Below are 27,703 nucleotides of genomic sequence, written 5' to 3' on the forward strand. Positions count from 1 at the left end.
ACGGGCTGAGGAGAAGCGGGGCGGAGCCTGCCGGCTGTGTCCCCCTGCAACGCATGCGCCGCGGCGCGCCGGCCAATGAGCGGCCGGGGAAGAAGTGTCCGCCGGCCAGTCAGAAGTCTGCAGGGACAAGCCGCTGACGTCCCGACGTGAGAATGCGTGGCGGGCGGGAAGGCGGTGGCGCGGCCCAGGATTGGGCGAGCTGGGTGGGGGCTGGGGGAGGTGCAGGGTGTTCGGTTGAACGGGGCGGTGCGCGCGCCCGGTGGCAGTTACCGCGCGCGCCTGGGCCTCCCCGCTTCCGGCTTCGCCTTAGGAGGCTCCGCGCCCCACAGGGCACCCATGTAAGAGGCCGGGCGGGCAGCGTTCTCCAGTGGCTGCCTGGGAGACCGTTGGCTGCTTCCCGCCTCGGGGGCAGAGCCTTCCTGTCAGGGCCCGCGGCGGGGTGAGAGCAGGAGAGGAGCGGCAGCGTCCCCACAGAGCCACTCCCGCGGAGTCTCAAGGGGTTCCTGCGGTGGGCGCTGCCCGCAGTGGCTGGGCCCACCGGATGAGGGGGCCTCTCAGGCAGCTCGGCTTCTGCCCCGGGCCACGCCCTTGAGATGAAGTTGCGTTCGCTCTTGGTGTGGGCTGAGGTGATTAACGGGCGGCCCCGCGCCCTGGAAAGGCCTATGCACTTACACTGTAAAGGATGCAAGGAAGTAATGCAGCTTTCATCTTGGAAATGGTGTGGTTAAATGAGTAAGACTCAAAACACCGCTCTGTCTAGGATGTCTGAATGTGTTGGCATTAATTTCCTAGCTGCTTTCCTGACTTAGTGAAGCCTGGGAGTATCCACTGGGAAAAGAAGCTTTGCTGTGTGTTTCTAAAGATTGTTGCTGCTAGCTTTGGGTACTGTAGTGACCTTTAGTTCTGGAAAAACATAGGTGTTTAAAAACTTCACTGTGGCTTCAAAATGCATTGTCAAAAGTTTCGAGGCAGGATATTCTGAAAAACAGCCTCAGAGTGGCATGAGTCATAAATAATTACATGAAACATTGTTTGTGATGAGTTATTTTGTTTGCTGGTCAGCCACCAAAAGGAGATGTTCCTGCTACAAAAGTGGGAGCCCAAACGAGAATTACCCATCAAATAATAATAGGTTTGTATTGTAATAATATAAAAGTAAGCATGTTTCTATTCCAGTTTTTTTTGTATCATTTTATACTTTGTGATGTTTTCTCTTGAAATCATTATATACGTGTATAAACATATTTATATGTTATATATGTAGATGTATGTATGTATAAGCATATAAATGATTTTTTTTTCTGAACTTTGGAGAGTCTGTGTCCTTGAAAATACTGTTACTTAGTATTTTCAGTCCGTGATCCTTACCTTGTTTGAAGAAACAGGAGGTGCCATTGTCATATTGCAGAAAGAGGGCAAATACTTTGTGAAGCATTTTGTAGCTGTAACTGAATCACTGTAGCGGAGTGTTCCGCCTTTGGGAGATTTGTTACAATCCTCTGTCACGCTTTCTCCCTATATTTCTCTGCTACCAGTGACATTCTGTGCACTTACAGGATTTGATCACACACAGGGTAGGCCCTGAGAACTAAAAATTCCAAGCATAACAGTTCACCTGGTAACACCGAGAATTCCATGTCATCAATGACGCTTTCCATTTTGTGACAGGAATAATTATTGAAGTAGAGAGCAAATTTGGTAGCTAAGTCTCATTTTCTGTGCCTCATCTGTGTACCTGGGCTCTCCTGTTCCTGCTGTCCCCTTCGGCTGACAGATGGTCTCATGGAAGAAGTGGTACAGGACTGTTCAGTGTGGAAGAGTGTTTGACGTTTCTTTTGTTGAGGCGCTGCCTTCCCTTGCACTTTGTTACTGCCCAGGAAGCTGATGTACCTCCGCACCACATCATGATGTGACTTTAAGGCTCAGCACTGACAGTAACGTGCAACTGAGCAGACAATTTGTATCCCTCAGCTTTTGCGGTAGATAAGCTAATGATGGTCACTAAATGCAGTGCTGTGCCTGATTTTAAGCTACGCCTTTTTTTTTTTTTTTTTTTTTCTCTGAATTTCCACAGCTGGTAAAATATTTTCACTGCGTTATTATTGATAACCCCGAATACCAGGCTGAAGAAGGGGAACGTGATGCCTTTTTTGCTGCTTTTAGCATCTGCGTCACTTGTCCCTTGCAAACACAGTGCTGTAAGGCTGGAATGACCAAGTCTGGATTAGAAACTTAATACCTGTCAGGAGCACAGTAACCAAGAATCTTTTCAGCTGTTAAATCTGGAACGGACTCAGCGGAAACCATGGGAAATAGCAGCGTTTTAGGCCTCTGAAGGCTTAGATTCAGATTTAAAGACGTGTCTCAGTTGGCGCTTTAAAGGAAGCATTAGTTATGCAGCTATGCTTGGATTTGCCTCCCACCTCTACTTTTATTTTTATGTACAATTGTTAAAATGTGCTGATGCACAGCATTTGTAGTTCTCTGCGAATGCATTGCATTAGCTGTCATGGTTAAGATTGTTGCTGTGTGAAATGTTAGATGCAGGAAAAAAAGTAGAAGGTCAGTATTTCTGTTTTTTCTTTTCCTCTTCCAAATTCAGTGATCCTCAATGCTTACGCAGAGGACATTTGCCCGAAGAATGGCTTGCAGGCGTAGACTGGCAGAAGAAACATTTGTAACGCAAGGATATATCCAAAATGCCACGTTGGTGTGACAGGAGCATGAGCTCAGCAGAGAGCTTTCTACTGTACTGTATATCACTGTTTGGTGTGACCAACCTTTGGCAAGATGCGCTGCTTTGAATGCCTCTGCTCAGGTACAGGTTTACCTGGAGGACTCTCAGGACTTTGTGTCTTTCCTCCCCCACGTTATCAGCACACGCTGCAGCGTGCCTGCCATGGCATACAGTGCTGCCTGCCCATGTCTTGTCTCTGTCCTGTAGCTGTGGTGAGTCTTGTCATGATGCTTGTCGTGATCCCTGTGCATCTTGGTGCGTTTTATAAAAATTGGGTTATGAAGCACTACTGTATGTAGGGTAAGCAGTGTAGCAGCCACTATTAATGTGGGAAACTGAAGAAAGGAAAGCTGAAGTGAGTTGTGGGTGATGCAAGAGTTAGGAGCAGACTTCCTAGTCACCTAGTGTTTTGTCTGACCCTTACTTCTTCATACCTGATTATCTCCATTCTGGAACATGAAGGTGATAGCACTGCAAAATGCTTTGACATGCGCAGAACACAAGCAGAAGAACGCTTCATTCGATAACTCTGAGACAGATGCCTGCTCAAGGAAATTGGAGAAGGTGCCCTTAGGTGCAGAGCAGCTGGCAGAAGGGTTCTGGCAGAGTCCTTGCCACAGCATGGGCCCCGGTTCTTTTGGGGAGCTTGACCTTCATATCAGCTTTGGGGTGCTAAGAGCTTGCTCTGATTTCAGACCTCTATGGCCAGAAGGGAGAAGTATTATCATGCCCATTTCTCCAGCAATGATTGCCATCTGAAAGCAGGCAGTGGTGGCACCAGTGCATGGTGTTCTGTTGAAGTATTCAATTTTACATGATGCCAGCTTGAAGTCACCTTAAAAATAATCTTTTAACTGTAAAATCAGTACAAGAATGTTTGTGCTAAAATGTAACTAGTAGGATGATAGGTTAGAGTACCATTTCCTAGCTGGTGTGGTGTACTGCTACTCAGTGTGAAATCTGAAATGAAGCACAGGCTCACATAGGGCTGGCGCCCTCTGCTTCTTTCCCCCGGGGAGGGAGCAGCATGTGCTCAAGCTGTGGCACAGAATAAGCTGTGTCTGGCTGAGGAGGAGGATAAAGTACACATATGGTTTGTTGGTACAGCTAATCTGACCTGGTGAATAGTTATCACCAAGGGAGGCAGCTGTGCTTTATGGCCCTGACTAGTCTCTCTCCCACTCCCATCCCTGTACTGCTACTGGTAGATGTCTGACCCTGCAGTGTCCTGATTCAGGGAGCTGAATGGCAGGCAAGTTTCCCTGCATTTTGCAGGGCTAATTTTCTGCTGTTTTTTTTTTTTTCCTGAACTGTCTCTTGAGACATCAGACAGGTGTTGGTGAGGTAACACATAGCAAGAGAGGAGGAGTATAAATGTTCTTTTATGCAGCAGCTGGCTGTTAGATTGTATGATCTGTACCCTTCGACTGCATCCTGAGTCTTCATAACGGCAAATGCTACAAATGGAAATACAGGTGTGATAGATGCTGCAGGAGGAGATGGTAAAATCTGTGTTCTCGTTTTGGTTTTCTTATGAAAATCAGTTGGAAACATGCTTACATGCATTTAATATAGCAATGACTCAAATAGAGGATAAATATAAATCAGTTTGTGTACCTTAGCACTGACAAATAAGTTTTGAAGGCCTTTGACCTCTCATGTTCTGCATTTCGCATCTCACTGGGATGGTAAAGAGTGTTAACGCTTAGATAGTAATCAGGCTGGCAAGGACACGGGAGGGGCTGTCTTGGTAGGTAGGTAGCTAGCAGCGATCTGTGTAAATGTAGAGAGAGATTTCTTCACAAGCTTGTTAGCCCTTAATATGAAAGCACTTCATTTTAGAAGGGCCAGATGTGCTACATTTGACTTCTGATGAACTATTAACAAAAAATAATCTTTTCAGTGGCTTTTTGTCTTGGCTAGGGATAGAGAGAAAGGCTGCTGGAAATTTATTCTTTATGCTTAGTTGCTTCCTTCTTTTGCAGTTACTTCCCCATACTGGAATACCTTGATGATTTTTCAATAAACTATTTCCATTCCAATTAATAAACATCTCAGTAGGAATATGCTGTATCATTTGAACCTACAATCCAAGTCTTCTTGGAACAAGAACTTTGAATGGCATATAAGCAGCTTCAAAAAAACCTTCCTTTCACATCATGGTATGATTGTAAGAGTCGTAATTTCACCCAGGTTATCTCTGTTGGTGACATTTATAAAGAACAGTTTCACAGTGGGATAGCCAGCAGTGTCTTTTCATACCTGAAGTGTCACTAGGAAATAGTGAAGAGATCTGACACCACTTGTATATTTTTATGGTATAGGATTCATTTGATGATCTATAGAAGCTGCTCTCTATAAAAACAGTACACATCAGACAGAAAGAAAACCTCAAAACCTATTGGGACTGCTATGAAGAAACAAACATATCATTCATAAATTCCCTCCTCTTTCTCAAATCGTAGAGAAACTGCTCTGTCTTATGTGTCAAGAATGGGGGGGACGTTATGTTTCACTAATGTCAAGAAGTGACCATACCTAGACTGCATCCAGTTGACAATAACCTAATGGTCTGTGCCATCTCACCTCTTGTACCACCGTTTTTGTATATTTTCTGTAATCATCACTATTCTCAATGGAGTCTCAACTTGTTAAGTTCTGCACTGATATGTAAGAAGGTATTATCGCTGCTCTGATGAGGCCACCATCCGTGAGGAAAAAAAAGGGAATCTGCCATCATCTACCTTTCTTTTTTTGTTGTTGTAGTGTAATCTTTTAATCCAGTAATTTTTTGATCAAAATCTTGCAGATGGTACATGCTGAGTGACCTTATTGCAGAGATCAAATGAGGAATTGTTTGTTAAATAACTGTATCGGGAAGGATTTTCCATGAGTGGAGGAATGTGCAAGGAAAGGCATGACAAGACTTCTGTGCTGATTCCTGTTATTCACTGTTGGATCAAGTATAGTGGATTTGGAGTGTATTTGATTTTATCAGTCAGTAAAAACTAAGTAGCTTTGTTAGCTAATGTTTCATTAAAGATCAAAATATCTACAGACTATCTCTCGTATATGCTGTACACCATCACATTCTCTAATATATGCCATTTCTCAGTAGTCTTTGAGTCCACTTAATGAACTATCTTGTCACCTTGTGTAACTATCGATACTGTGAAGTCCTAATCCAACAAACGCGTATGGTTACCTTCATTCCCGTGCAGGGCCTGGTGAAGGAAAGCCAGCCATCTACCTAAGCTTTTGTGTGGTAGCAGCCAAGGTTCATTATGTTTCTTTGACAATGCAGGGTCCATCTTGGCACTTATCATGACCGTACTGCAAATGCAGTACAGTGAGGATCTCAATATTTAAAATATAAAATAAAGTCAGAAGTCATCACAATACCATCAAAACAAGAGAAATTACGTAGGGCCAGCCACACATTGATGCAACGTGGGTGCCTGCTCAAAAGAAATTTGGCCAACCTGCCTTAAGGAATGTTGATATAAAGAAAGAGCCAGGCATATAAACAACAAATATCAAAATATATCAATACATCAAAAAGTATCACATTTGCACAAGCTGACACCCTGCCCAGGACACTCAGTATACAGTAAAGGGGTTGACCTGGACTGCAGACAGAACTGTTGTTGCTCTCCTGCACCTTCAAATTTTCCAAAAGTTTAGTTTGGGGTTAAAACATGTTTATTAAGTACTGCCGGGATGCTCACATTAGTGCTTATGCTGGCTTATGTATTGCAAAATGCATCACATCGAGTTAATGGCACACTTTTTAACTGCTGCAGCGTTATTTGAATTAGATTTCACACTAGTGAGCTGATGGTCTCGTGACACAACAGAGCGGTCGCCATTTCCCTGTGGATGCTGTGTGCACTATGGGGATAGTTCGGTCTTGATATATTTGTACTACTAAAAGAAAGAGTTTACTTGCTGGAAAGTGGAGAGCCTGTGTTCCTAGTCCAACCCCCTTCAACTATCATGAAAAATACTGGAAGGAAAAAAAGTCAAACAAAAACCTTGATATTCTTTATTTTTATTAGAATTTTAACAACATGAGTAAGTTGAAACCTGTAAGCAAAGCGATTATATGAGGAGGGTCTAATAAAGTTGTTCAAGCTACAACCTACTTTGATTGTTGAATCAAACTGAATAAAGCAGGCTGCTTTGATGGGTTTTTAGCTTCCACGAACATAACTGGCAGTGACATCTTCTCTTGCTTTAATGGCAATGGTCTTCTGTGGACTGGGAGTTTCATAATTAGCTGAAAGGAAAAAAAAGTTGGTCTGGTCACTACTACAGATAGGAGAATTCCTGAACCAAGACTACTATCCCCAGTTCAGCCAGTGAAATCTCACTAATTTCAGCAGGAACTGATTATTAAAAAAAAAAAATTCTCCCTGAGCAGAAGAGCAAGTCAAAAGCTGTGGATCAAATTCTCAGGGATTCCATGACTAGTGGTGATTAAGGATCTTTAAAAAGAACAACCAAGCAACCCAAGCACCGTAAAGGCGTTTACAGGTTGTTCCCAGAGGACAAATGTTGAGAGTCTGAACTATGTTTCTTCAGAAAGGGTACAGTTAGTGAGTCAGATTCTGTCCTTGGACTTGGGGAGGAACTTGTGTGCTTAGAATGGGAGCTTCCCCAGGATCACAGCTTTAGTATCTGGACTGTAAAGTGGGAGGAGGAGGGAAGGCATAATGTACCCAAGGCAAGAAACAACAGCACAGCTGTTTTGCAGCCGCTAATGTAGCCCCCAGATACTGTAGTTCCTTTTTAATCTCAACTCTTCAGGGAAGTGAAACTCATAGACAGTGGTGTATTCCTAAACCTTGTATTTCCACAGCAGTGCTGGAAACCACCCATCTCAAATACTTCAGGAATCTCTGCATGACTGGATTTGGGGTGTTCTCCCCCTTTAGCACCTTCTCCAAACCTCACCCAGCCTTACAAAACATGAGAACCACCCTAGTCCTCCTGCTTACAGGAACCTCACAACCTCTTCCCAGGGAGCACATTGTCTCCATCTTCATGCCACACTTGCTTTTAAAGAGAAGTACCTGCTTTGTTCTCCATCCAGAAGGCAGTGATATGCGGCAATGTCTTTCTCCAGCTGTTGTTTGCTGGTCAGCAGATTTTCACGATCCCGCTGCTGCTGCTCGGTCTCTACTTTGATTTCTCCCATCTCTGCCTCCAGCTTGGAAATGACAGAGCCTAGGTTCTGCAGTTCGATGTCGTGCCAGTGCTTGGCGTCATATAAAGAGTTCTCCAGACCCCTCTTCTGTAAGGGCAGGACAACAGACATCAAAACAGTCAAGTTTTCAGAGGCTTCATAGTCATTTTTATTCCAGTTTGACCAAAATGTCTATTGAATACGTTTAAGTGGAGATGTAATATTTTGAGTATTCCTTTCTTTAGATGCTTTGAAAAATTTGTATTATCATTACAAAGGTTGAACTACTTTGGTTACAAGGTGCAGAATTCTTCACATTGTCAAGTACTTCCCACCTAGCAATCTCAGTGAAATTATTATCGAGTATCAAGACACTGAAGATTGACATTTGGGGCCCGGTTGTCAAATGTGTTACATTTAATGCACCATGTCAATCAAGAAGAGCCCAGAAATATCTGGCATCTTTGGAAACAGTATCTGCTGGAAATAGGATTTATACTTAAGTGTGCATCAGAAGATGGGAATGTTTTCCTTTGATGGCATGCTGAATTCACACAGAATGTGCCCACCCATTGAAAACCCAGCATTACTTACCAAGGTTCTCAAAGATTCGGTTTCTGCTTGCAAGCTCTGTATTTTGCAGGCGGTTTCATGGAACTCAGTTCTGAGGCCCTCCACCAGCTCTTCCTCCTGGGTTCGCATGGCAGCCGTCGTTTCAGCCTGTTGCTGGTACAAGTTTGCAACTGCTGTCACAGCCTACTCAAATTATGTTTTAGTTTCCTTACATACCAAACTGACAGCTAATATTTTCACAGTTTGTCGTAATTCTAAGTTTGATTCTTATATATTAAATCCCCCAGCTGGATGCCTCTTAGTGTCAAAATTACCATATTTTCTATGCATTTACTGTAAAATGGCTTATAGACATGTCTATATATTTTGCTTATAGATATGTCTATATATTTTATCTATGTCAACTAAAGCTGTTCAGCATTCATACTAGTATGTTTTAAATGACCTATAAAAGAAAACATTGCTGTAATTCTTCATTTTGTAGCTATACTATAATTTAAGTGTTTTCACTTAGTCTATTGGATTTCAGAAGTATTCACACCTTGATTTTTCACATAGGATTCTGTGAGTTAGAGAGCAAGTCATATCACAGAAGTCAGAAACGTAATTTCTGTTAATTGAATTAAGATACTCCTACACAATTTAATGCTTTTGTTGCTTATGGGTTTTGTATGTGTTTAGTTCAGGCTCCTTGAAAATAGGTAAGGAAAAGGTACCTTAGTAAAAATAAAATTTATATACGTTTTTAATGAGGCCTGAGATGAAGGTTTTCAATCCAGAGCTCTGGGCTCTCTAGCAAATACAATTCTTCAGTCAAAACCTATGTTTCTTCTGGCTGACACTGAAATTAAATTATGCAAAATACTTCCATTCCACTCTGAAAATTCATCTTGACCTTGCCCTAATTTTCTGATTATGCATTCTTTTATTTTAAAAGTAAGGTAAATGACCACACCTTGGTCATTGTGAATGAAATAATCTCAGGTGCAAAAGGTCATTTAAGTACCAGTTAATTCACGAACAGAATTTAGGATTTATGAACCTGTGTTGAAAATGCCCAAATTTCAGTCCAAACGCCAAAACTGTCCTTTCCAGCAAATCACACAGAGCCTGGGTTTTGCAGAAATACTTCACAGGGGTTTGTGCTTCAGAGAGACATAATCCCACCTCACTAGTCCTAGTGAACCCAGTGTCGTGGTCATGGACCTGCCACTCTGGAGTAATTCATGTCTCTTAAGTTGTGTTGAGAGTGCATGTTATTATGATACGAGGACTATAAATGCCTCTTTTTAAGAGATACATAGGGCAGGGGCAGTGCCTTTGCATCCATATTTATAGCCTCTACACATTACCCAATGCCTGGCATCTCTTATTCACACTTACCCTGCTGGTGGCCCAAATGCTACCTATAAATCCCACTTGCCCTCACCACAGGTGATGTTGAAACTCCTACAGGAGTCACCCTAAGATGTCACAGCTACCTGACGTTAGTGATGTGAATGTTAGAATGGGCGGATGGAGCAGATGGAGGTGGCCACATCAAGACCTAAATACTGAGGATGACACAACAAGCAAGCACACACTGAATGAGCTCTAAAGCATTTGGTACACACAAGGTTTTCCCATCCTCCTTACAGGATTACCAGCTGAGTTGCCCCAGAAGTCCTTGTGGGGGATGTCACTGGGCATGACACTTGGCTTCAGCTTTGGGGTTCCTTCTGTAGACAAGTGCAGATGTAGTCTTTGTGCCCTCTTTACTAGGCAATTCATGATTTCTGGTGTCTCTGCTCTTCCTATTCCTGAGGTGCTACACAAGGGAAAGGCTGTACTGAACTGTGGTGCCCACAAACTGGACTAATGGAGGGAGAGGATGAAATAATCCTCCTAAATCTTAATCATTTTGGTGCCTGGGTTTCCTAGGAATGTGCAGATTTCAAGCATGCCTGTAGAGTTCTGAGCCAGGTGTTGTGCAAGAGTGCAGAATCTCTCATTAGTCTGTTTTTTATGGAATCAAGATAACTAAAGGATGACTAGGGACAGCCTACACTAGGGATGACAGAGGCAGATGTGTAATCATGTGCCCTGGGCAGAACATTGCCATGGATCTACAGCTGGACAAGAGACAGGATGTGAAGAGGAGGATTAAGGTCTAGTTCCATTATGACAGAAGCTTAACAGCTTGATGACTCAAGGTTTACTGCCTTGAGGATGAATCATGAATTAGCAGGATTTATGGATGGCAGAAAGCAATACAGATTAGCAATGAGCAGGGCTGGATATGTGGAATCCAACTACATGAATGCACAGCACCACATCATTAAATCAAGCATTTTTCAGGGAAAAAAATATTAAACAGCTTGCGTGCCTTACAAGGGTTTAAATCACTTGCATCAATTCAGGGAAAGGTTTTGAGCGTTATGGACAAAAAAAGTGCACAGGTCAAACCAAAGGACTTGAGATTTGTGGTTACTAACTCATCTGAAAAAAGCCCCATGTGAAACCCTGTTATGTATGAATGTAAATCAGTATGTTTTGGTGCCGGAATACCCATGAAAAATCTAGCCAAGACAGCAAGTCTAGTCAGAAGACAAAGCAAATGAGGCAAGGGAATTAGTCAGAAAATAACAAAAATATTGCCCTGATGTCTAAGTCAGTGCTAGGAGATAATTTGAAATACCTTGGTCTCACCTGCTCACAGCTACACCAAAGAATGGGTGCAGAGCAAGGGAATTAAAATATTAGGGACCGAGGAAACCTTCACAGAGAGAGACTAAAGAACTAGTAATGAAGAGCAAAGGAGAGAAGGGAACTGCTCTCCCTCCTCTGATGTCGCAAAAGGGTAAGGGCAAATTTTTCCCAGTGTGGATAACCAAATGGTGCAACTTAGCCACATAAGATAACGTAAGCCCTCAAGCTTAGTTGAAAAAGATGAACTCTTGTTATCTGTATAAATAGTAATAATCTGAATAGATCTGTACGAGATACAAAATTGCATCATCTGGATTTAATGAGAGGCATAGTTGGGGACAAAAAACCCTAGAATGTCATACCAGAACCTACTCTGAACTGAAACTGATTTTCCAGTGATCTGTGATATTCTGATTCTTCCTCACATTAAAAAATAAATAAATAAATAAATCAAGCAAACAACAAAAACAAACCAAAAAAAGCCCCCAGGAATGGCTTAAATTAGTACGAGCGTAGACTAAGACAGCCAAGTAGGGATATGTTAGGTTATGTCTGCTTGTTGACATTTCTCTGCAGCGTCTGGTGTTGGCCGCAATCAAGGACATGATAGCAGCAACCAATGGTCAGTGTGGTTTGAGCTGGCAGTTTTCTCCTCAGATGATATCTCTCTGCAGCTAAAAGACCAATTATTGAAGGTATGAAATAAATGGGAAGGAGTTGTGAGGGTGTGTTTGCGCAGGAGGAGGTGGAACAAGCAGGACAGGAAAGTGGGGACAATGAAGAATTTGTTGCTGTCAGAGTAATGTTCATTTTGCTGAAACTTAGCATCGGGCCAGGAACAGATTTTCTAGGCAAAGCTGAGAATACTCTGGCTTTTCAGGGCTGCATATGTGTCGTATGGAGATGCTCTCCGGGCTCATGTAGTTTATTACTGTGTCACCAACTTCCTTTGTGCTGTACAAGCTGAAAATCAGGCCCCCACAGACTAACCTTACAAAAACTTTGTTTAGTAATAGTCTGACACTCTCACGAACTTGACGGGACCTCTGGGATGGGTCCTTGTACATTCCCTGGCACCTTTGGTATCACTGTTGTCACAGGATTTTACTTCTTTATTTTGGAAATAAACACCTACTCAGAGCTTGCATATGTCTTTGCAAACATATTTCTTGCTTTTTTTTCTTGCTGTTCGCCTTCACTACCCCCTGCTCCTCTCATGGCAGCTCTGTGCCATGGAACAAGGGGGGCCTATTTTTGCTAAATATTTCTATAGTACAGCTGTAGTTGTGATTTGCTGTGCCGTGCTCTGCTGTAATAGCCAACTCAGAATGAGACGGCTACTAACAAATAGGATTGGCCACTGAACTTTATGCTTCAGCTCTGCAAAAATACTTACTTCAGCCAGCCACGCTGGAAAATGAGTGAGTGATCCTTTGTGACAGAGAAAATGCTGCATTTAAAGGCTGTTCAGAGTCAGAGTCAGGAGAGGAGAACACTTTTAAAGGGAATGGCTATTATCATAACTTTTAATTTCTAAGTTAATGTCCAGTTTTTCCACTGCTGCCAAAGGAAAAAAATTTCAAGGAGAAACCCACAAAAAGTCTGTAGCTGTATACTTAGTGTAGAGCAATATGTTTTGCCCTTTTGATTTATAGACCCATAAAATTGTTTGGTGGCCCTAGTAAGAAGGGTAATGACTGTGACTTGTCCTACACAGAAAAAATCAACTGATTTTGTTTTTCTTAGCCAACATTTCAGAGTCGTTAGAAGGCTCCCACAGATATTCATGATATCAGCAGGGCCATTTCCACCGCTGCTTAATGCTGTGCATCCCACAAAAGCCACCAATATTTGTGAGTGTATTTTCCCATGGATTTGGGCCAAAAATCCTCTAGGTTTTTACCATCTTTTTTGTTTTGAGAAAAAAGCAAACACCAACCCTCAAAATTACTGTATAGTATTAGTAGTATCTTAGACTGCATCAAAAGGAGCTTGGCCAGCAGGTCAAAGAAGGTGATTCTGCTGCTCTGCTCTGGTGAGACCCCACCTGGAGTCCTGTGTCCATCTCTGGAGCCCTCAGTACATGAAAGACATGGACCTGTTGCAGAGGGGCCACAGGAGGCCACCAAGATGATCAGAGAGCTGGAACACTTCTCTATGAGGACAGGCTGAGAGAGTTGGGGTTGTTCAGCCTGGAGAAGAGAAGGCTCTGGAGAGACCTCATAGCAGCTTTATAGTACCTAAAGGGGACCAACAGGAAAGATGGGGAGTGACTCTTTGTCAGGGACTGTAATGATATGACAAGGGGTAAAGGCTTTAAACTGAAAGAAGGTAGATTTAGTTTAGATATAAGGAAGAAATTCTTCACCACGAGGGTAGTGAGGCACTGGAACAGGTTACCCAGAGAAGCTGTGGATGCCCCATCCCTGGAAGTGTTCAAGGCCAGGCTGGATGGGGCTTTGAGCAACCTGCTCTAGTGGAAGTTGTCCTGGTCCATGGCAGAGGTGTTGGAACTAGTTGATCTTTAAGGTCCCTTCCAACCCAAACTGTTCTGTGATTCAATGATTTTGTGTTTTCTTGAAACCCTGCAATGTCCAACATAATGTGAGTTACAGACCACTTACCTTGGTACGGAGCAGGGCACCTGTCTCAGCACGATTCTTTTCAATGTCTCTCTCCCAGTGGATTCTGATTTTTTCCAGTATGTCATCCAGGCCACTCCCCAGGGGAACATCAAGCTCTTCCAGCTGAGATCCAGCAAGCTGCTTATATAGCACCTTCACATCCTTGAACAAAAATAACAGACATAAAAGCAGGTGAACTGGACAACTGAATGGTAGCTTCAGAGGGGCTCGAGGAATGGTTAGGAGGGACCTCTGGAGATCATCTAATCCAACCCACCTGCTAAAGCAGGTACACCTAGAATAGATTGCACAGGTGCCACAAACAGAGAGAATAATTAGATTTGGTCCCCAAAGGTGTTTCTGCATTAATGATTTAGTGCACTGGAGGGTATCTCTTTTCAGCTGTGCATTTGCCTTGCTTCTCCATGGGGAATCTTGCTGCAGCTCCAGGTTAGTAGAAGTGGTTTCCCCATTGGTGGAAGGAGATTGAAGCACCAAGGCACTGCCTGGAGGAGCCCTCTCACAGTGGCACATTCCTCCAGCAGTCAGAGCTTGACACATGCACACTGTACATCTGGAACCTAAGCCCACCACAGCTGCATTGCCAGTAAAGCTGCAACTTGGGCTTTGGGTCAAGGAGCTAACAGCTTACAGCAAATCAAACCCTGCTCTTCCCTCTCTGCTGCACCACGCAATAACCTAGACATGCATCTACTGGGAGATACGACAAGTTGTGCAAAACAGCAGGAGCTCCACAGCCTCGTATCTTGTGTGAGCCTCGTTTGCTTTTGTGCATGTCCATGTTAGATGAAGAGTACTCTCCTTCTCCATGACTGCATTGTGATCCTTCTTTACATATAAGTGCTCCAAAAACATGTAAGCAGTAGAGAATTAGTGTATCAAGAATTGCATGCCTAAAGGTAGTGCATCAGTTGTACATTGTATTAGGAACACAAGAATGAGTTTTGCATGTGTATCTGAACTGTCTGGCACCACAATTCTTTTATGTCAACCTGTTTATATATGCTATTGGCACAAACAAAAAAATAGTATAAAAGCATCTGGGAATTGTATTTGTAAGCAGTGGCCCCAACAGGGACAATACTGGAAAAAAATGGATTTGAATTATGTGAATTATGAACCTATAAGAATGAAAGGCTCAAAATGTACCCACTCCAAGTTCACAGAAGCTTCAAAAGGACTTGACACTGGAGGAGGCACTGGAGGAAAGAAAGGTTTGAATTAGTTCGACAAAGTCCTTGGGACTTTACTGTACCAGAGCTCAGCTGGAGTAATTGCAATAGTTGCTTCCAGCCCTTATTCTGTGACTTCTCTTGAGCAGCTTCCTCTGGTGCTGCTGCCATGGGAAAATCAGGTCTGTGCTGGGGTGGTTCTGTGAATGCTCAGATAGTCCCAACAGGTAAAGACAGGAGCATCCTTCCATCCTGCAAGGGCTCCTCACTGGCTAAGTGTGGAACAAGAGGAGCTGTTGGAAAGGTGTTGTTCTCATTGTGGTGTATATAGGGGCGATCAGTGCTGGCTTTTCTGGTTTCACAGCAATCATTGCAATACACAGAGATCTGAAAGGGATCTTGTGTATTTCTATCCATTTTCTGTTTTCCCTCTTAAATAATTTATGTCTTTCTCATGGCTTGCAGTGGTGATGAAGCCACTGGTTATTTTCTGTAAAAAGTCAGCCTTGGGATTAGACTCATGAAAGTAGGGAGAGGATGAAGCAACCTCATCTTGGCAACCCAAGTCTCTTTTTGACTGCAAATGTTGCTGTAATCTTGAGGTTGAAGAAATAACCTGTATGAAATGTAAGGTAGGCAGTGCCTTGCTTCTGTGAGCCATCCGAACTCAAGCTCTCTTCTACTTTTGAGTACAATTGTTTGCTGTCCTTTTGTGGGACTAGCAGTAGCTCCGTGTTTGAGCCCACATCAGTAACGATGCAGGTTTGAGTCCAATCCTGAAACTGCTGCTGAAGGGAATAAGCCACCTTCATGCAAATAGTGCTGGTGAATGTAATAAGTGGGAAAATATTGCAAAACCAGGTAATAATGGGCTTCCCTTCTAGCTGCCTGTCCCCATGACTTGACTCAGTGGTGTGTTGCTCAGGAGAGACTTGGTTTTGGGAACTGAGCAGCTTGCAAAGCCAACCAGGATATTTTCAGAAGAGCCTGGTTGATGCTCCACATTAGCGCAGCAGGACCAGAGCTTTTTCCCTGCACAGACATTTTCTCTTTAAATCTCTGGCTGAGAATCAGACCCCCCTGTTGAGATGTCCACATATGTGACTAGCAACTCCATGACCTTCATGTGGTGTCTAGCAAGAAATGATGACATCTCTTCCATGTCATTCTTATCAGATGAGAAAGAGTTAAAACTTAAATGTAAGCAATTTGATCATGCCTCAGAGGTCAGTGCTTTAAGTTAATGGAGAAGAGCAAAATAGGAGCAGTTTTCAGGAGAATCCCACCACCCAGAGATGGCAGGTAGAGCGTTTTAGTGCTTGCTTTGCACTAGATGTGTGATACCAAGTGGATGAAACAGGTATGCATTGGCTTTGCAGTGTCTCAAGTCTGGACTTACTTCTTCATGAGTCTTTGACAGCAAAGTTAGTTCTTCTTTCATGCTTTCTATCTGACTCTCCAGATCCATTTTAGTTAGGTTAGCATCATCAATCACTTTATATAGGGAATTAATTTCGTCTTCCACTGCCTTTCTGAATGGCTGTTCATTTTCATACCTGCAGAGAAAAACAATCAAACAAACAAACAAACCCAACCAACCAACCACCCCCCCCAAAAAAAAAACCCAAACAACAACAAAAACCAAACCCAAACCTTAATACAGCACAGCTCAGCAAGAAAAACCTGCTTTTTTTCTTTTCTTCAAATGACACCGTTCATGCTAATTAGCTCATCTGTGCCAAACAGAGGCACAGAAGATATACTTTGCTCTCACCTTATCTCACTATGCTTGAATTTAAATACCTGAAGTACCCTGTCATTAACTCAGAGTGTAATAAAACAAGCCAAGTTAGCAGTCTGCACTACGGTGGTTATCAGCCTGATAGGATTCCTGAATAAGCATGGAGAGGCACATGGTCTCCTGCTATATCTGTTTTTTATATACAGTATGACTATGAGTGGCTTTTTCTCTGCTTGCTTAGCTGTAAAATGATAATACTTGCTTGTTCATCTACATAAAAGCTTTTCAGAGCTATGGTTAAAGAAACCATGTGTGCATCATGCTTTATTTTTACTAACAGACATGCTGATGGCAGCCTGTTCTATGTTTCAGGGTCCCAGCCCATCCTTAAGACCAAATCCTAGTGGCTTCAAAATAAGTAGGAAATTTGAGTGGTTGGTTTGTCAACTAGAATTGCTGTTAAAGCAAACGGCTCATTTCTAAACCGTGGCCACAATGGTAGAGAAAAATGTGGCAGGCAGTTGCTAGTCTACAGCACTGCTTGCTGTGTTGCTCTAATTGGAGCCTTTTCATTTTAGATGTTCCTTTGAAAATGTGGCTGGGTTATGTGGTGAATCTCCTGGGATGGAAAGCTTTTGTGTCAAACTCATCCAACCTGGGGACATGGTGGCCAGGGAGGTTAGACAGGGGGGCTGGCAGGTTAGATGGGAGCCAGCTTCATAAACAAGTCCTGCACTTTGCCCCTTGAGAACCACCTGCCTTTCTGGGAGTTCAACAGCTTGGGAAAGTGGCAGCTGATCCCAATGAGCATTAGGAGCTTTCACTGTGCAGTGGATTGATTTGACATTGATTTTGTTATGTAGACGGCTTGTTCAAGTCAGCTGACATTTTTGAAAATGGTGTTTTAAAACTACTTAATATATGAGTGTAGTTTGCTGGATGTAAAGCCATGAAATTAGTATCTCAGAGTTGTACCATTCTGAAATAAAGACCAAACCTAAGAATGTGATTAACACACTTATTGATATGATTAAATAAAATAATACCAGAGAGAGAAGTTTAAGGGATGATAAAAACCAAAGGAGATAACAATCAATTAGTTTTAAGTACAGTTTGTGTGTCAGATCTTGTGAAAAGCTGTTTGTAAATGAATGAGTCCGTTATGAGTAAATGCTGGAAGGATCACATCTCCTGAGTAAAATTTAAAGAGCTTCATGTACTCATGTACATGAATATTAGGCTTTGCAAATGGAAATGCATTAAAAGTAGTTTGTCAGTATTTAAGATCTTCTTTTACTATTCATTTCTGTCAGTAAAGACAAGGAAAATCGGTGCAGCCCATTTATTTTTTCTTATCTAATGTTTCCACACTGACATTTGTAGTGGTGCAGTTTCTGCTTTTTAGCTGCTGCAGCAGAATGATTGTTACTTCCAAAACCATTTGTGTTGTACTGGAAATTAAAACTAAAAATCACATAAAGTTTGCCTTTGTAAAATATCAACCCCAATATGAATGAAAACTGACCTCTCAGTAAGAGATCAATGTCTGTATACCAAAAAATAGCTTAAGTAATTTTGCTAGTGCACATTTTTGTTACTATAAATCTTCAAAATCTTCCAAAATAATGTTAACATCATAATTGTTTTGATCTTACAAAACACCTCCCAAGTCAGGGTGTTGAATATTCAACTTAAAAGAAGGGGCCCATTCTACTCACTAAGCGCTACTCCCCTATAGAGTAAGGGTTTGCCAAGGCAAAGTTGCAAATAAAGTGGCCAGCGAGGTGCCACCACAAGACTACCTGTCTTTAAAATCTTCAGCACAGGCTTGAATGTTCTCGGTGTGCAGCATAAGACGAGCATTTTCGAGGACTGCTTCACCCACCTAGAAGGAGACAACAGAACTCAAGCAATGAAGAGCTTCAGCACATTAGCTACCTGCCTTGTACATGTATCTTAAGCAGATGTATAGCTTTGATTCTGAAAATAATCCTTTAGCCTAGTGCTGTTCAAGTCACTCATTCCAGATAATTTAATTAATTAATTTTGTACAAATAAATTCACAGATGCTCTGCAAATAGTCTGTAATTTGTTATCAAACTATTCATTGCTCCTAAGCATTAGTATTCTTGGGGAAACACTTTTACTCTGCTCATTGCAATGATCGAAGTTCATTACTGTGTGCAAGGTACTTTCATCATTTCAATCCCACTTATATCTTCTAGATACAATTTAAGTAGCACTTGTGCAATTTCTATTCTACTTCCATATCAGTAATCCTTTCCAGGGCCATCCTCTTCGGTGAGCCGAGGAATACTTGTTGCTCAGCTCCAAGAGCATCATTTTTCTTCCCTGATGGGATCCTGTAAGCTCTTGTGATGGATATGAGACCTGAGAAGCCCACAGTCTCTGAATATTATTATCCCAAATGTGAAATGCTTTTGAAAGATTGTGCGTATCAGACTGCGATGTCATTGCTATGGCTCTGGGGAGGTATCTTTATGCCTAGGAGGCATTTGAGGGGTAAAAAAAACGGAAGGCTTGTGACATAGCGACTTGTTGTTATTCTAGAGGGTTATATAAAATTATTAAAAAGTGAGAAAAGACCACTGCTTGTCATGGAGTCATACGTGCACTGGGCTATGGAGGTGACCGAAGACATGCTGGATTCAGTACCAGGATCAGAGCAATCATCTCTGCAAATAAGTGTCTGGGGGCTTCAGCCATCCTGTGGTCCATGTTGTTGCTCTGGAGGAGCTAAACTCAACAACTCTTGGGTCTCTTTCAGAAGATACCTATGGAGATTTGCAGTTGAAACTAAACCACCCCATGAATAACAGCCACATTTTAAGCAGGCCAGGAGAGTTCTTGAAGCACAAATCTTTCTTCAGATAATTAAGTCTGCAACTAAATGAGATTGCAAATCCCCCGAAGCACTCTGCTCCCCTGAGGTAAAACAGGTCATGCAATGTGGAGGTGGACGTGCAAGGCTGAAGCTACATGGTAATTAAAATTCATCTTCACGAAATGTGGCTTACTGCTCCAGATGTCTTACAGATGCTTGGACAAACAAATATGAAATATGTGAAGGCATCTGATAAGGAGAGATCTGGAGGAATACCCTATTCCCCACATCAAGAAGTCCACAATGGATCATGAAGTTAAAAGCACTCTGCATCTTTTAACTCTGAGGAGGCATGAGAGTTAAAAAAAGTGGTTTGCTTACTTCTCACCTACTGTTAGGAACAAAAAGGGAAGGTGGCTGTGGCTGGAAGCCTGGACCTGGAGCCCCATTCCTGCCAGCTCCAGCTCAGGACTTGGCTTCCAAAGGAAACACAACTGATGCCATTGTATGGGCAGCCAATTTTTCATTAGTAAGTGGGGGATTTCTTGGCCAATTCTAACAGGTATGATAGAGGGAGTGGCCATCTCAGAGACATGCAGTTCCAAAATGTTTCATGAGAGCAGCATCCAGACAGAGGAGAAAGTTCTCATGAATATACTGCCACTGGGCAAAGAAGCCCCAGTTTCGGCATGAGAAAATTAGAGAGCACAGGAACACGCAGGAGTGAGAGATGTTACGAAAGCTACAGGTGTGAGCAAAGAGATGGTATCTGATGGCACACCAGCCAGCCCCGCCATGCACCGCACAGGTACAGAAGACGTTCATGTGCTCTCTTGCACACGGAACAGGCTCTTCTTCACTATTCAACCCCTTGTTTCCTTCTCCCTGCTTTTTTCCAACCCCACTTTACCAGCACTGGCCTAACTCCTCAGCCCCCAGGTCATCCCTTCTGTGGCATTTCAGAGCTGCTGGGCAGACACAGGACTTTGGGGACAGGCTGCTCTGCCGTCCTCAGGTCCCCTTGCACCAAGAAACCTGAGTTTCTCCTGAAAGATGGAGAAAAGACATTTAGTTTTTACATGGCAGCAGTACGGAGGTAGAGGCAGGTCTTTGATCCAAACTCTGAATGTTTTTTTTTTCTTTTTTTAATGTTATTTTTTTCTACAGAAATTATTTTGTCTTCCTGCCAAATCATAAATATATGGATTGTCAAAGAGCTTTTTTTTTCCCGACTCAATCAGGGAGCAGAAACACTGCCCCATGGTTTGCCCTCCCCTGTCAAAACAAGCCCATTTGCCTCTAGCATTGAGCCCCTGCAGTTACAGTATCTGACCTAAAGTCTGATGAAAATTAATTCCTTTGAAAGAACTAGGACCATACCATGAGCAAAATCAACATTAAATCATGTGAGCTGCACGGTGCCACTCAGAGGTATGTTAATGGCTAACTCCAGAGGCTGGATTCTGTGTAAAACGTTTTTTGGGCTGCATTGCAAGTAGAAGCAGGGAGTAGCTGGTGATTTTCCACTGCCTGGATTTCTGCCTCTTTGCAGAGGAAAACTGGTTTTAAAAGCACTTTTTAGTAGTGATCTTCTGGCTTTATTGAAGCATTTGGGGTGGTTTCTTACCTGCCTCATGAGTGAATATCTCTACCAGAGCCCTGGTATCATTCTCCTGAGGACTCACTTAATACCTGACTCCCCTCTTCACAGACCAGCAGCTAATGCCAAATGTTCAGGGAGAAAGTCCAGGGCTTTCCAGAACTGCACACAAACCTGAACTGTGCCGTGTAAGTAAAAACAGTATAAAAATGTCGAATGTTTGGAAGGCTTCAGGGATGAGAGTTTTAGGGGGAACCAGCAGGCATTAGCCTTTCAGTCCTCCTGGAAATGAGCTGTGTACGCTTTAAATCCGACAGCAAACCTGAAGCATAAACAATGACACAGTAGTTTCTATGTAGAAACTGGGTTTCCTAAAAAATTCTCCCTGATTTGCATGAGCTGCGAAAGCCCTTTCCTAGGCTTGAGAAGAAGAGATGTAAGACTTCCATCTAGTGGCTCTTTTGTTTGATTTAATTCTCCTAGTAATCGACAGCTGGATGCAAACACTCAGCATTAGTGAGCCTGATTCATAGCCACTTTGCTGACACATGTACTAAAAAGCATGATGCAGCAGTTCAGAAAACACACTTCCTTGTGCTCATTGAAAATGAGAGGGCTCACAATGCTGCAAGCACTTGGGCATTGCCTCCTCTGCTTGCAAAGCAGACGGCAATGCTGTCCTGCCTCACAGGGCTTCTGAGATGCTTAATTCACTGACGCTTATGTGACATTTAAGCAGCCATGATGGGAAATGTTATAAAAATGCAAATATTATTACTAATAATAGCTCCATTAAGTCATATATTTGCTTTCAACACTCGCATCTGTGATGTACATACACCTTCTGAACATGATCTTTTTTTTGCAGCTCTTGAATTAACACTGAATATTTGTGCTGTAAAACGTCTTAAATAGAAAGCAGCAACAATTTTGTTAGATTTCATTGTGATTTTATGGACATGAAAACACAATTTCAATTTTTAGCAAAAAAAAAGAGAAAATCTTAGCAAAATCTGTATCAACATACTGGCCCATTTACTGGGTTATGACTGGCAACAAGGAAAACCAGCTGTTTCAAGGATGTTTGCAGCCTCCAGCCTTGATAAAGGGTGATGTGGTACAGACACTTAGGGGACAACCTATCCCTTGTTGATTTTTAAGACAGATCTGACCAAGCTCAAAACTGCAAGATTTACTATACCTTTCAAATTCTTAGTTACGCTTTATCCATATCTTCATATACTTTCACTATTCTTACAAACGCCTAATCCCTTTCTGAATGCTGCTGAATTTGTGGCCTCAGGTGTGGCCAGTGATGAATCTCATGGTTTAATTATTCATGTTATAGAATATTATCTGACTTTTGTGTTCACTTCAGTTAAAGCAAATGATGCAGCAGTGGAGAAAGATCAGAAGATGCTGGTCTAGTCTCCCGCACACAGAAAGAAGTGGTTGATATCCCTTTGGCTCCAACACATTGTAATTCACAGCTAAATCAGGCTAAAATCACACAAACCAATGCCTGCTGCTCAGATGCGAAGCAGTGAACTTGAATGCTTTTGGTCATGCTTTCTGTGTTGAAATCCTTCAGAGCCTGAAGAAGGAAAACCCCCAAGGCAGCAAGAGTGGCATTTGTTGCATTGCCTTGGGAAAGGTAATACCTGGAGAGAGACTGGGAAGATTGATGGGTCCTTTGCAGATTTCTGCTGCACCCAAGAAAACACAACTTCATTCATACATTGTATATTTTATAACTAAACAGGACTGCCTGGTTCTTAAAGCACGAGATACCTCCTAAAGAAATTATCTGTAAAAACTGTAACGTTGCTTGTAAAAACACAAGCAGAAAAATCTCACCCCCACCCACCTCACAACTATCTGTGAAGGCAGTCCAAGGTTATGCTGTTGGAAGTGGCTGAGAGGACATAAATAAAACCAATTTATTGCCATCCTCTGTATGGCAGTTGACCAAGCTCTGGGCCATTTTGTGGGAGTTTGTTGTGCCCTTACATCAGTGGCAGAATGCTATTTCACCGACTTGCAGATACTAATCATGCACTATGTTGCTTTAGAGTAGAATTATAGAATCATAGAATAATCTGGGTTGGAAGGGACCTTCAGAGGTCGTCTGATCTAGACCCCAGCAATGAGCAGGGACATGTTCAACTAGATCAGGTTGCTCAGAGCCCTGTCCAGCCTGGCCTTGAATGTCTCCAGGGATGGGGCATCTACCACCTCTCTGGACAACCTGGGCCAGTGTTTCATCACCCCTGTTGTAAGAAATTTCTTCCTCACATCTAGCCTGAATCTCCCCTTCTTTAGTTTAAAACCATTACCCCTTGTCCTACCACAACAAGCCCTGCTAAGAAGTCTGTCCCCATCTTTCTTATAGGCCCATTTTAAGTACTGAAAGGCCACAATAAAGTCTCCTCAGATCCTTCTCTTCAGGCGGAACAACCCCAACTCTCTCAGCCTGTCCTCACAGCAGAGCTGTTCCAGCCCTCTGATCATCCTGGTGGGTAGAGTGTGTAACAGATAATATGCAGCAGCTCTCTTGGCCCCACAGTGAATAAATTACTGTGTGCAAGTCCAAATGTGATGATTCCTCAGGCTGTCAGTCCTGTATATTCTCCAGGCTTAATATAAACACTGAGTAAATGCTGACAGTAAGGCCAGGTGCAATTCAGTATCTGCACAGAAAAACTCTGATGATGTTTCAAATGCTCCCAACCATGCACAAGAGTCACAGCAGTGATAAAAATGGTCCTGGATGTTGATTCCTCCTTCTGCTTTTGTGTTTACTCCTGTGATCTGAACTGTGCTACATGCCATCTCATAGACAAAATAAATCTCTGTGTCTCCCACACAGCCATAATTGAATGGTCACGGAGGCTGAGCTACTCCCTCTCTGTAAACTCACTGAGATTATTTCCAGTGTCCACTTTTCCCAGGTGCTGCCGTGCTCAGTGGGAAGGAATTACCATTACAAACTACCTCTTCTTCTACAGAAGAGACACATTTGATTATTTTTCCACAAGAAGACTGGGATGAAGCCTGGAGAAAAGAAGAATGCCAAGGATAAAATGAGATTGATTTGTATTTTTGTTACAAGAAGTCCTCTCCACAAGAATTTCTCATTCCTCTTGTTTCCTGCAAAAATCCTCCCACTTTGTGCCTGTCCCAGTTAGTGTCTCCACCTGCTCTGATAAAAACCAGCTGCCCAGGTGGATAATTAGTGCTGTGAGCTGGATAGTGGCTTTCCATCATGCCGCTCCTGTCAGTGATACCCTGCTGCAGTAATGGGTCTGACCATTGCAATAAAACACAAGTCGTTTTTCCCCTGAGGGACCCTCGGAGTCACTTGTTGCCACATTTTTCGCCTAGCTCTGCGTTTGGGAGAAATGCTGGCACCCAGTTGTTACTACTGGGAGGAAAACTACCCAAAATGTGGGATGCCAGAACACATCTCATGAAGGCCAGGAGGGAAATGGGACCATCTGGTTCACTGCAGTCTCTCCTACCCCACTGCAGAGATGGGCCCATCACATTTCTGATTTTGGGACCAGGAAAGTCCTACGTGGCGATATCCTTGTCTTCTCACTAACAGGGCAGCAGGAAGAGGCTCTTGTCTAGACTTGCCCTGCCCCAGTTTTGTATTTTTATTTGCTGCTTCTTGTTCAAAATCTGTTCCTGTTGTAGGCATTGAGGCTAAAACAGGTGGCAGCTCAAGTGGCTTTCCACCTCAAGACTTTCACAGCTGCTTCATGGGAAGCACACTGAGGGGGTTTATGGCTGCCAGGGATCCCTCATGGCTGAGAGCACCGTGTTGGCTGGGAATCAGATTGAATCCTCAGAGTTTGCAGGAGGCTGAAAAATGGTATGTTGCATTTAAGTGGATGTGGACATGTATAGAAAATCTGAATATATTTACAAAATTAACATCTAGAAATGTATCTGCCAGGCGTCTCTCATTTCTGTTACAGCTGAACACCTTTTACTTCTCCTACTGGGACACATCATGGCAGGAGGGTACTGACTTCATATGGTTGCAGCAGTTTCCACAGCAACTGATTTGATGTTATTTTAATAACTATGACAGTTTTGGTGTTGATGCTGGCATACTTTTGCCACTTAGCCCCAAGATGAACAAGTTTATCAGTGTTTGGGCTGGATGAGGTCCTACTTTCATTTTTGGTTAGACGCTTAATATAGAAAAGCAAAGAAACCCATTAGTCGGAATTGTACGTAACAGCTCAGATTATGCCTGAGAAAGTAAAAACCCACTAAGTGATGCCTCTTTTATTGATTTAATTGAAGTAATTCAGAAAACTTTATGTATTCTCTAATGTGTTTTCATGGTTAAATAGACATAGATAATGCTAACCTTCTCTTATTTTGTATGATTCTTGCAAATGCTATTACTTCATAGCTTTATTTTTCGGATATATATTCAAGCTACATTTCATTATGAGCTGCTCTTATTCACTCAGAAGAAAAGGAGATGGAGGCAAGGTGGCAGGGTGACAATATAAAGAAAGTTTAAAAGGAAAGCAATTTTGATGAAAAATCATTACATTATTAGGTTCATCTGCACTATAATATTGGGGTTTCATTGGGGTTTCATATAAAGATAAATCACATATCCTACAGTCCTACTTATTTGGTCTTAACCATAGGCCCTGATATGTTTTACAGGTGAGATGTACAGATGGGACACTCGTCTGAAAAACACGGGACAGTGGCTGCAAAGTATTAACCCTCCAGCTCACATCGAAGTTCCCATCTACCTCAGTGAGGTGATAGGTTCAAGGGTATGGCTTTTCGTAAGCATCCCAGATTCCAAGCAGCTATTGCCTTCAGCAGCCAGTCCCTTCAGGAAGCTTTATAGGATTAGCAGCAGAAATGTCATTTACCAGTACAGATAACTTTAAAAGTCAGTGCTTAACTGGGCACTTCTGCTGACATGATCTTGGTACAACAGGGTTCAGGCAGCATTCCTAGTGTTCTGGGTGAAGACCTGCCCTAAAAACACAGAGCACTTATAAAAATGCACCCTCTTTCCTATGCCAGAGGTAAAACTCTAGCCAGCCCAAGGTAGAACATGCGATTGTCCCGAGGAACTTAAAGTTGTCTTTCAGGCTTTCTGAAGACCTGCCATCGGCATTTTCTGCACCTGCACAAGCGCTGTTGGGAAGAGTTGTGCAAGATGACAGGCTCTGGCTTTTCGGGGTCCTCTCAGTGGCTGGGAGTCAAGAAGCCGACACTCATGATATGCACTGAGACCTTGGGAAGCAGAGTCCTGCATTCCCTGCAAGCAGGACATCAGCCTGCAAAGCCTTACGGGTCAGCAAAAGGAACTGTTTCTTGTCCATGAGGTCAATGCAAACACCATTTCATACCCCCACAATAAACATTTTCCTGGAGAACCCTGCAGCTTGTGCCATGCGAAGAAGGTGGGTGTAAGGGACGGTCAGATGGCAACAAAGGGAAGGGAAGGAGTCACTCATTGGTAGCCATGCAATTACTATTTTTAAATAAATAGAGCTTTTGAAAATGTGATGAAGCAAACAAGGGAATAAAGTAAAAACGTGAATTGCTAATTTTTTAAAAAATAAGTGCTTGTAATTATATAATGTTAAGGGATAAACTAATTCAGTCCTAGCAGTTTAATAATTTTAATGCTCAGTGTAATAACCACAGCTAATAAAACAGAACTAGAACCCCCCACTTTTTAGTCAGCCCAGACTATCGTGCCTCGGGGTGCATTTCGATTGCCTCCATGTGCACAATGCCTGAGGGAATTCTCCTGCTTAACAGGCATTTTCCACAGCACACCGTGAAATTGTAACACTACTTATGACCAAGATAGTTTTAAAACCCTCTGTCTAGGGCACCGTGCCTTGAAACGAGGCGACATTCATCATAAACATCAATCCTCACCGCTCATCATTGCTAATGCCTCATGAAGTTCCCTCGGTTGCCGACAGTGCTCCGGTACCCACCTGATGGTAAATCGCCTCCCAGTTCTCCCGCAGCGCTCCCCAGCTGCCCACGCTGGCCACTTTCTTGTCCAGGTAGACCCTGATGTGCTCCTCCAGCTCCTGGTTGACCTGCTCGAGAGCTCGCACCTTCTCGATGTACTCCACCAAGCAGCTGTTCAGGGTTTCGTAGGAGAGAGCCCTACCCTTCTCCAGCCCCGGGGCCAGGGGCACGGTGGCGGCGGAGCTGCGCAGACCCTGCAGGAAGACGCTGCTGATGCCCAGGGCTCTGCGGGACACTCGGGTGCCCAAGCTGCTCACGCCGCCGGTGGGGACGGTGCCCACGTAGACACCGGGGGGTCTCGCCAGGCTCCCAATGCTCAACCGGCGGCCGGGTGGCCCCGAGCTCTCGGCCGCGGTGGAAGAGGGCTGCTGCCCCAAGAAGGACGACCGGCGCCTGGGCAAGGGCATCCTGCCGTTCCCGCCCGCTGAGCCCTGCTCAGCCCGGCCACCAAGCCCCGCACTGGCGGGAGGGA

The 27,703-nt window shown here is 43.2% G+C and overlaps 1 protein-coding gene across 1 annotated transcript; it reads right to left on the bottom strand.

The window, feature by feature from the left end:
- Nucleotides 1-109: 109 nt before the first annotated feature.
- Nucleotides 110-27,638, bottom strand: BFSP2 (beaded filament structural protein 2; the record flags this gene model as incomplete). Its single annotated transcript, XM_082044592.1, has 8 exons — nucleotides 110-673; nucleotides 3,162-3,279; nucleotides 7,813-8,033; nucleotides 8,520-8,651; nucleotides 13,811-13,972; nucleotides 16,403-16,559; nucleotides 18,547-18,629; nucleotides 27,192-27,638. 8 exons carry the CDS (start codon nucleotides 27,636-27,638, stop codon nucleotides 110-112), a joined length of 1,884 nt encoding a protein of 627 aa, XP_081900718.1.
- Nucleotides 27,639-27,703: the final 65 nt, after the last annotated feature.

Source organism: Streptopelia decaocto, assembly GCF_964273445.1.
Source record: "Streptopelia decaocto genome assembly, chromosome: 2".
NCBI classification, from domain to species: Eukaryota; Metazoa; Chordata; class Aves; order Columbiformes; family Columbidae; genus Streptopelia; species Streptopelia decaocto.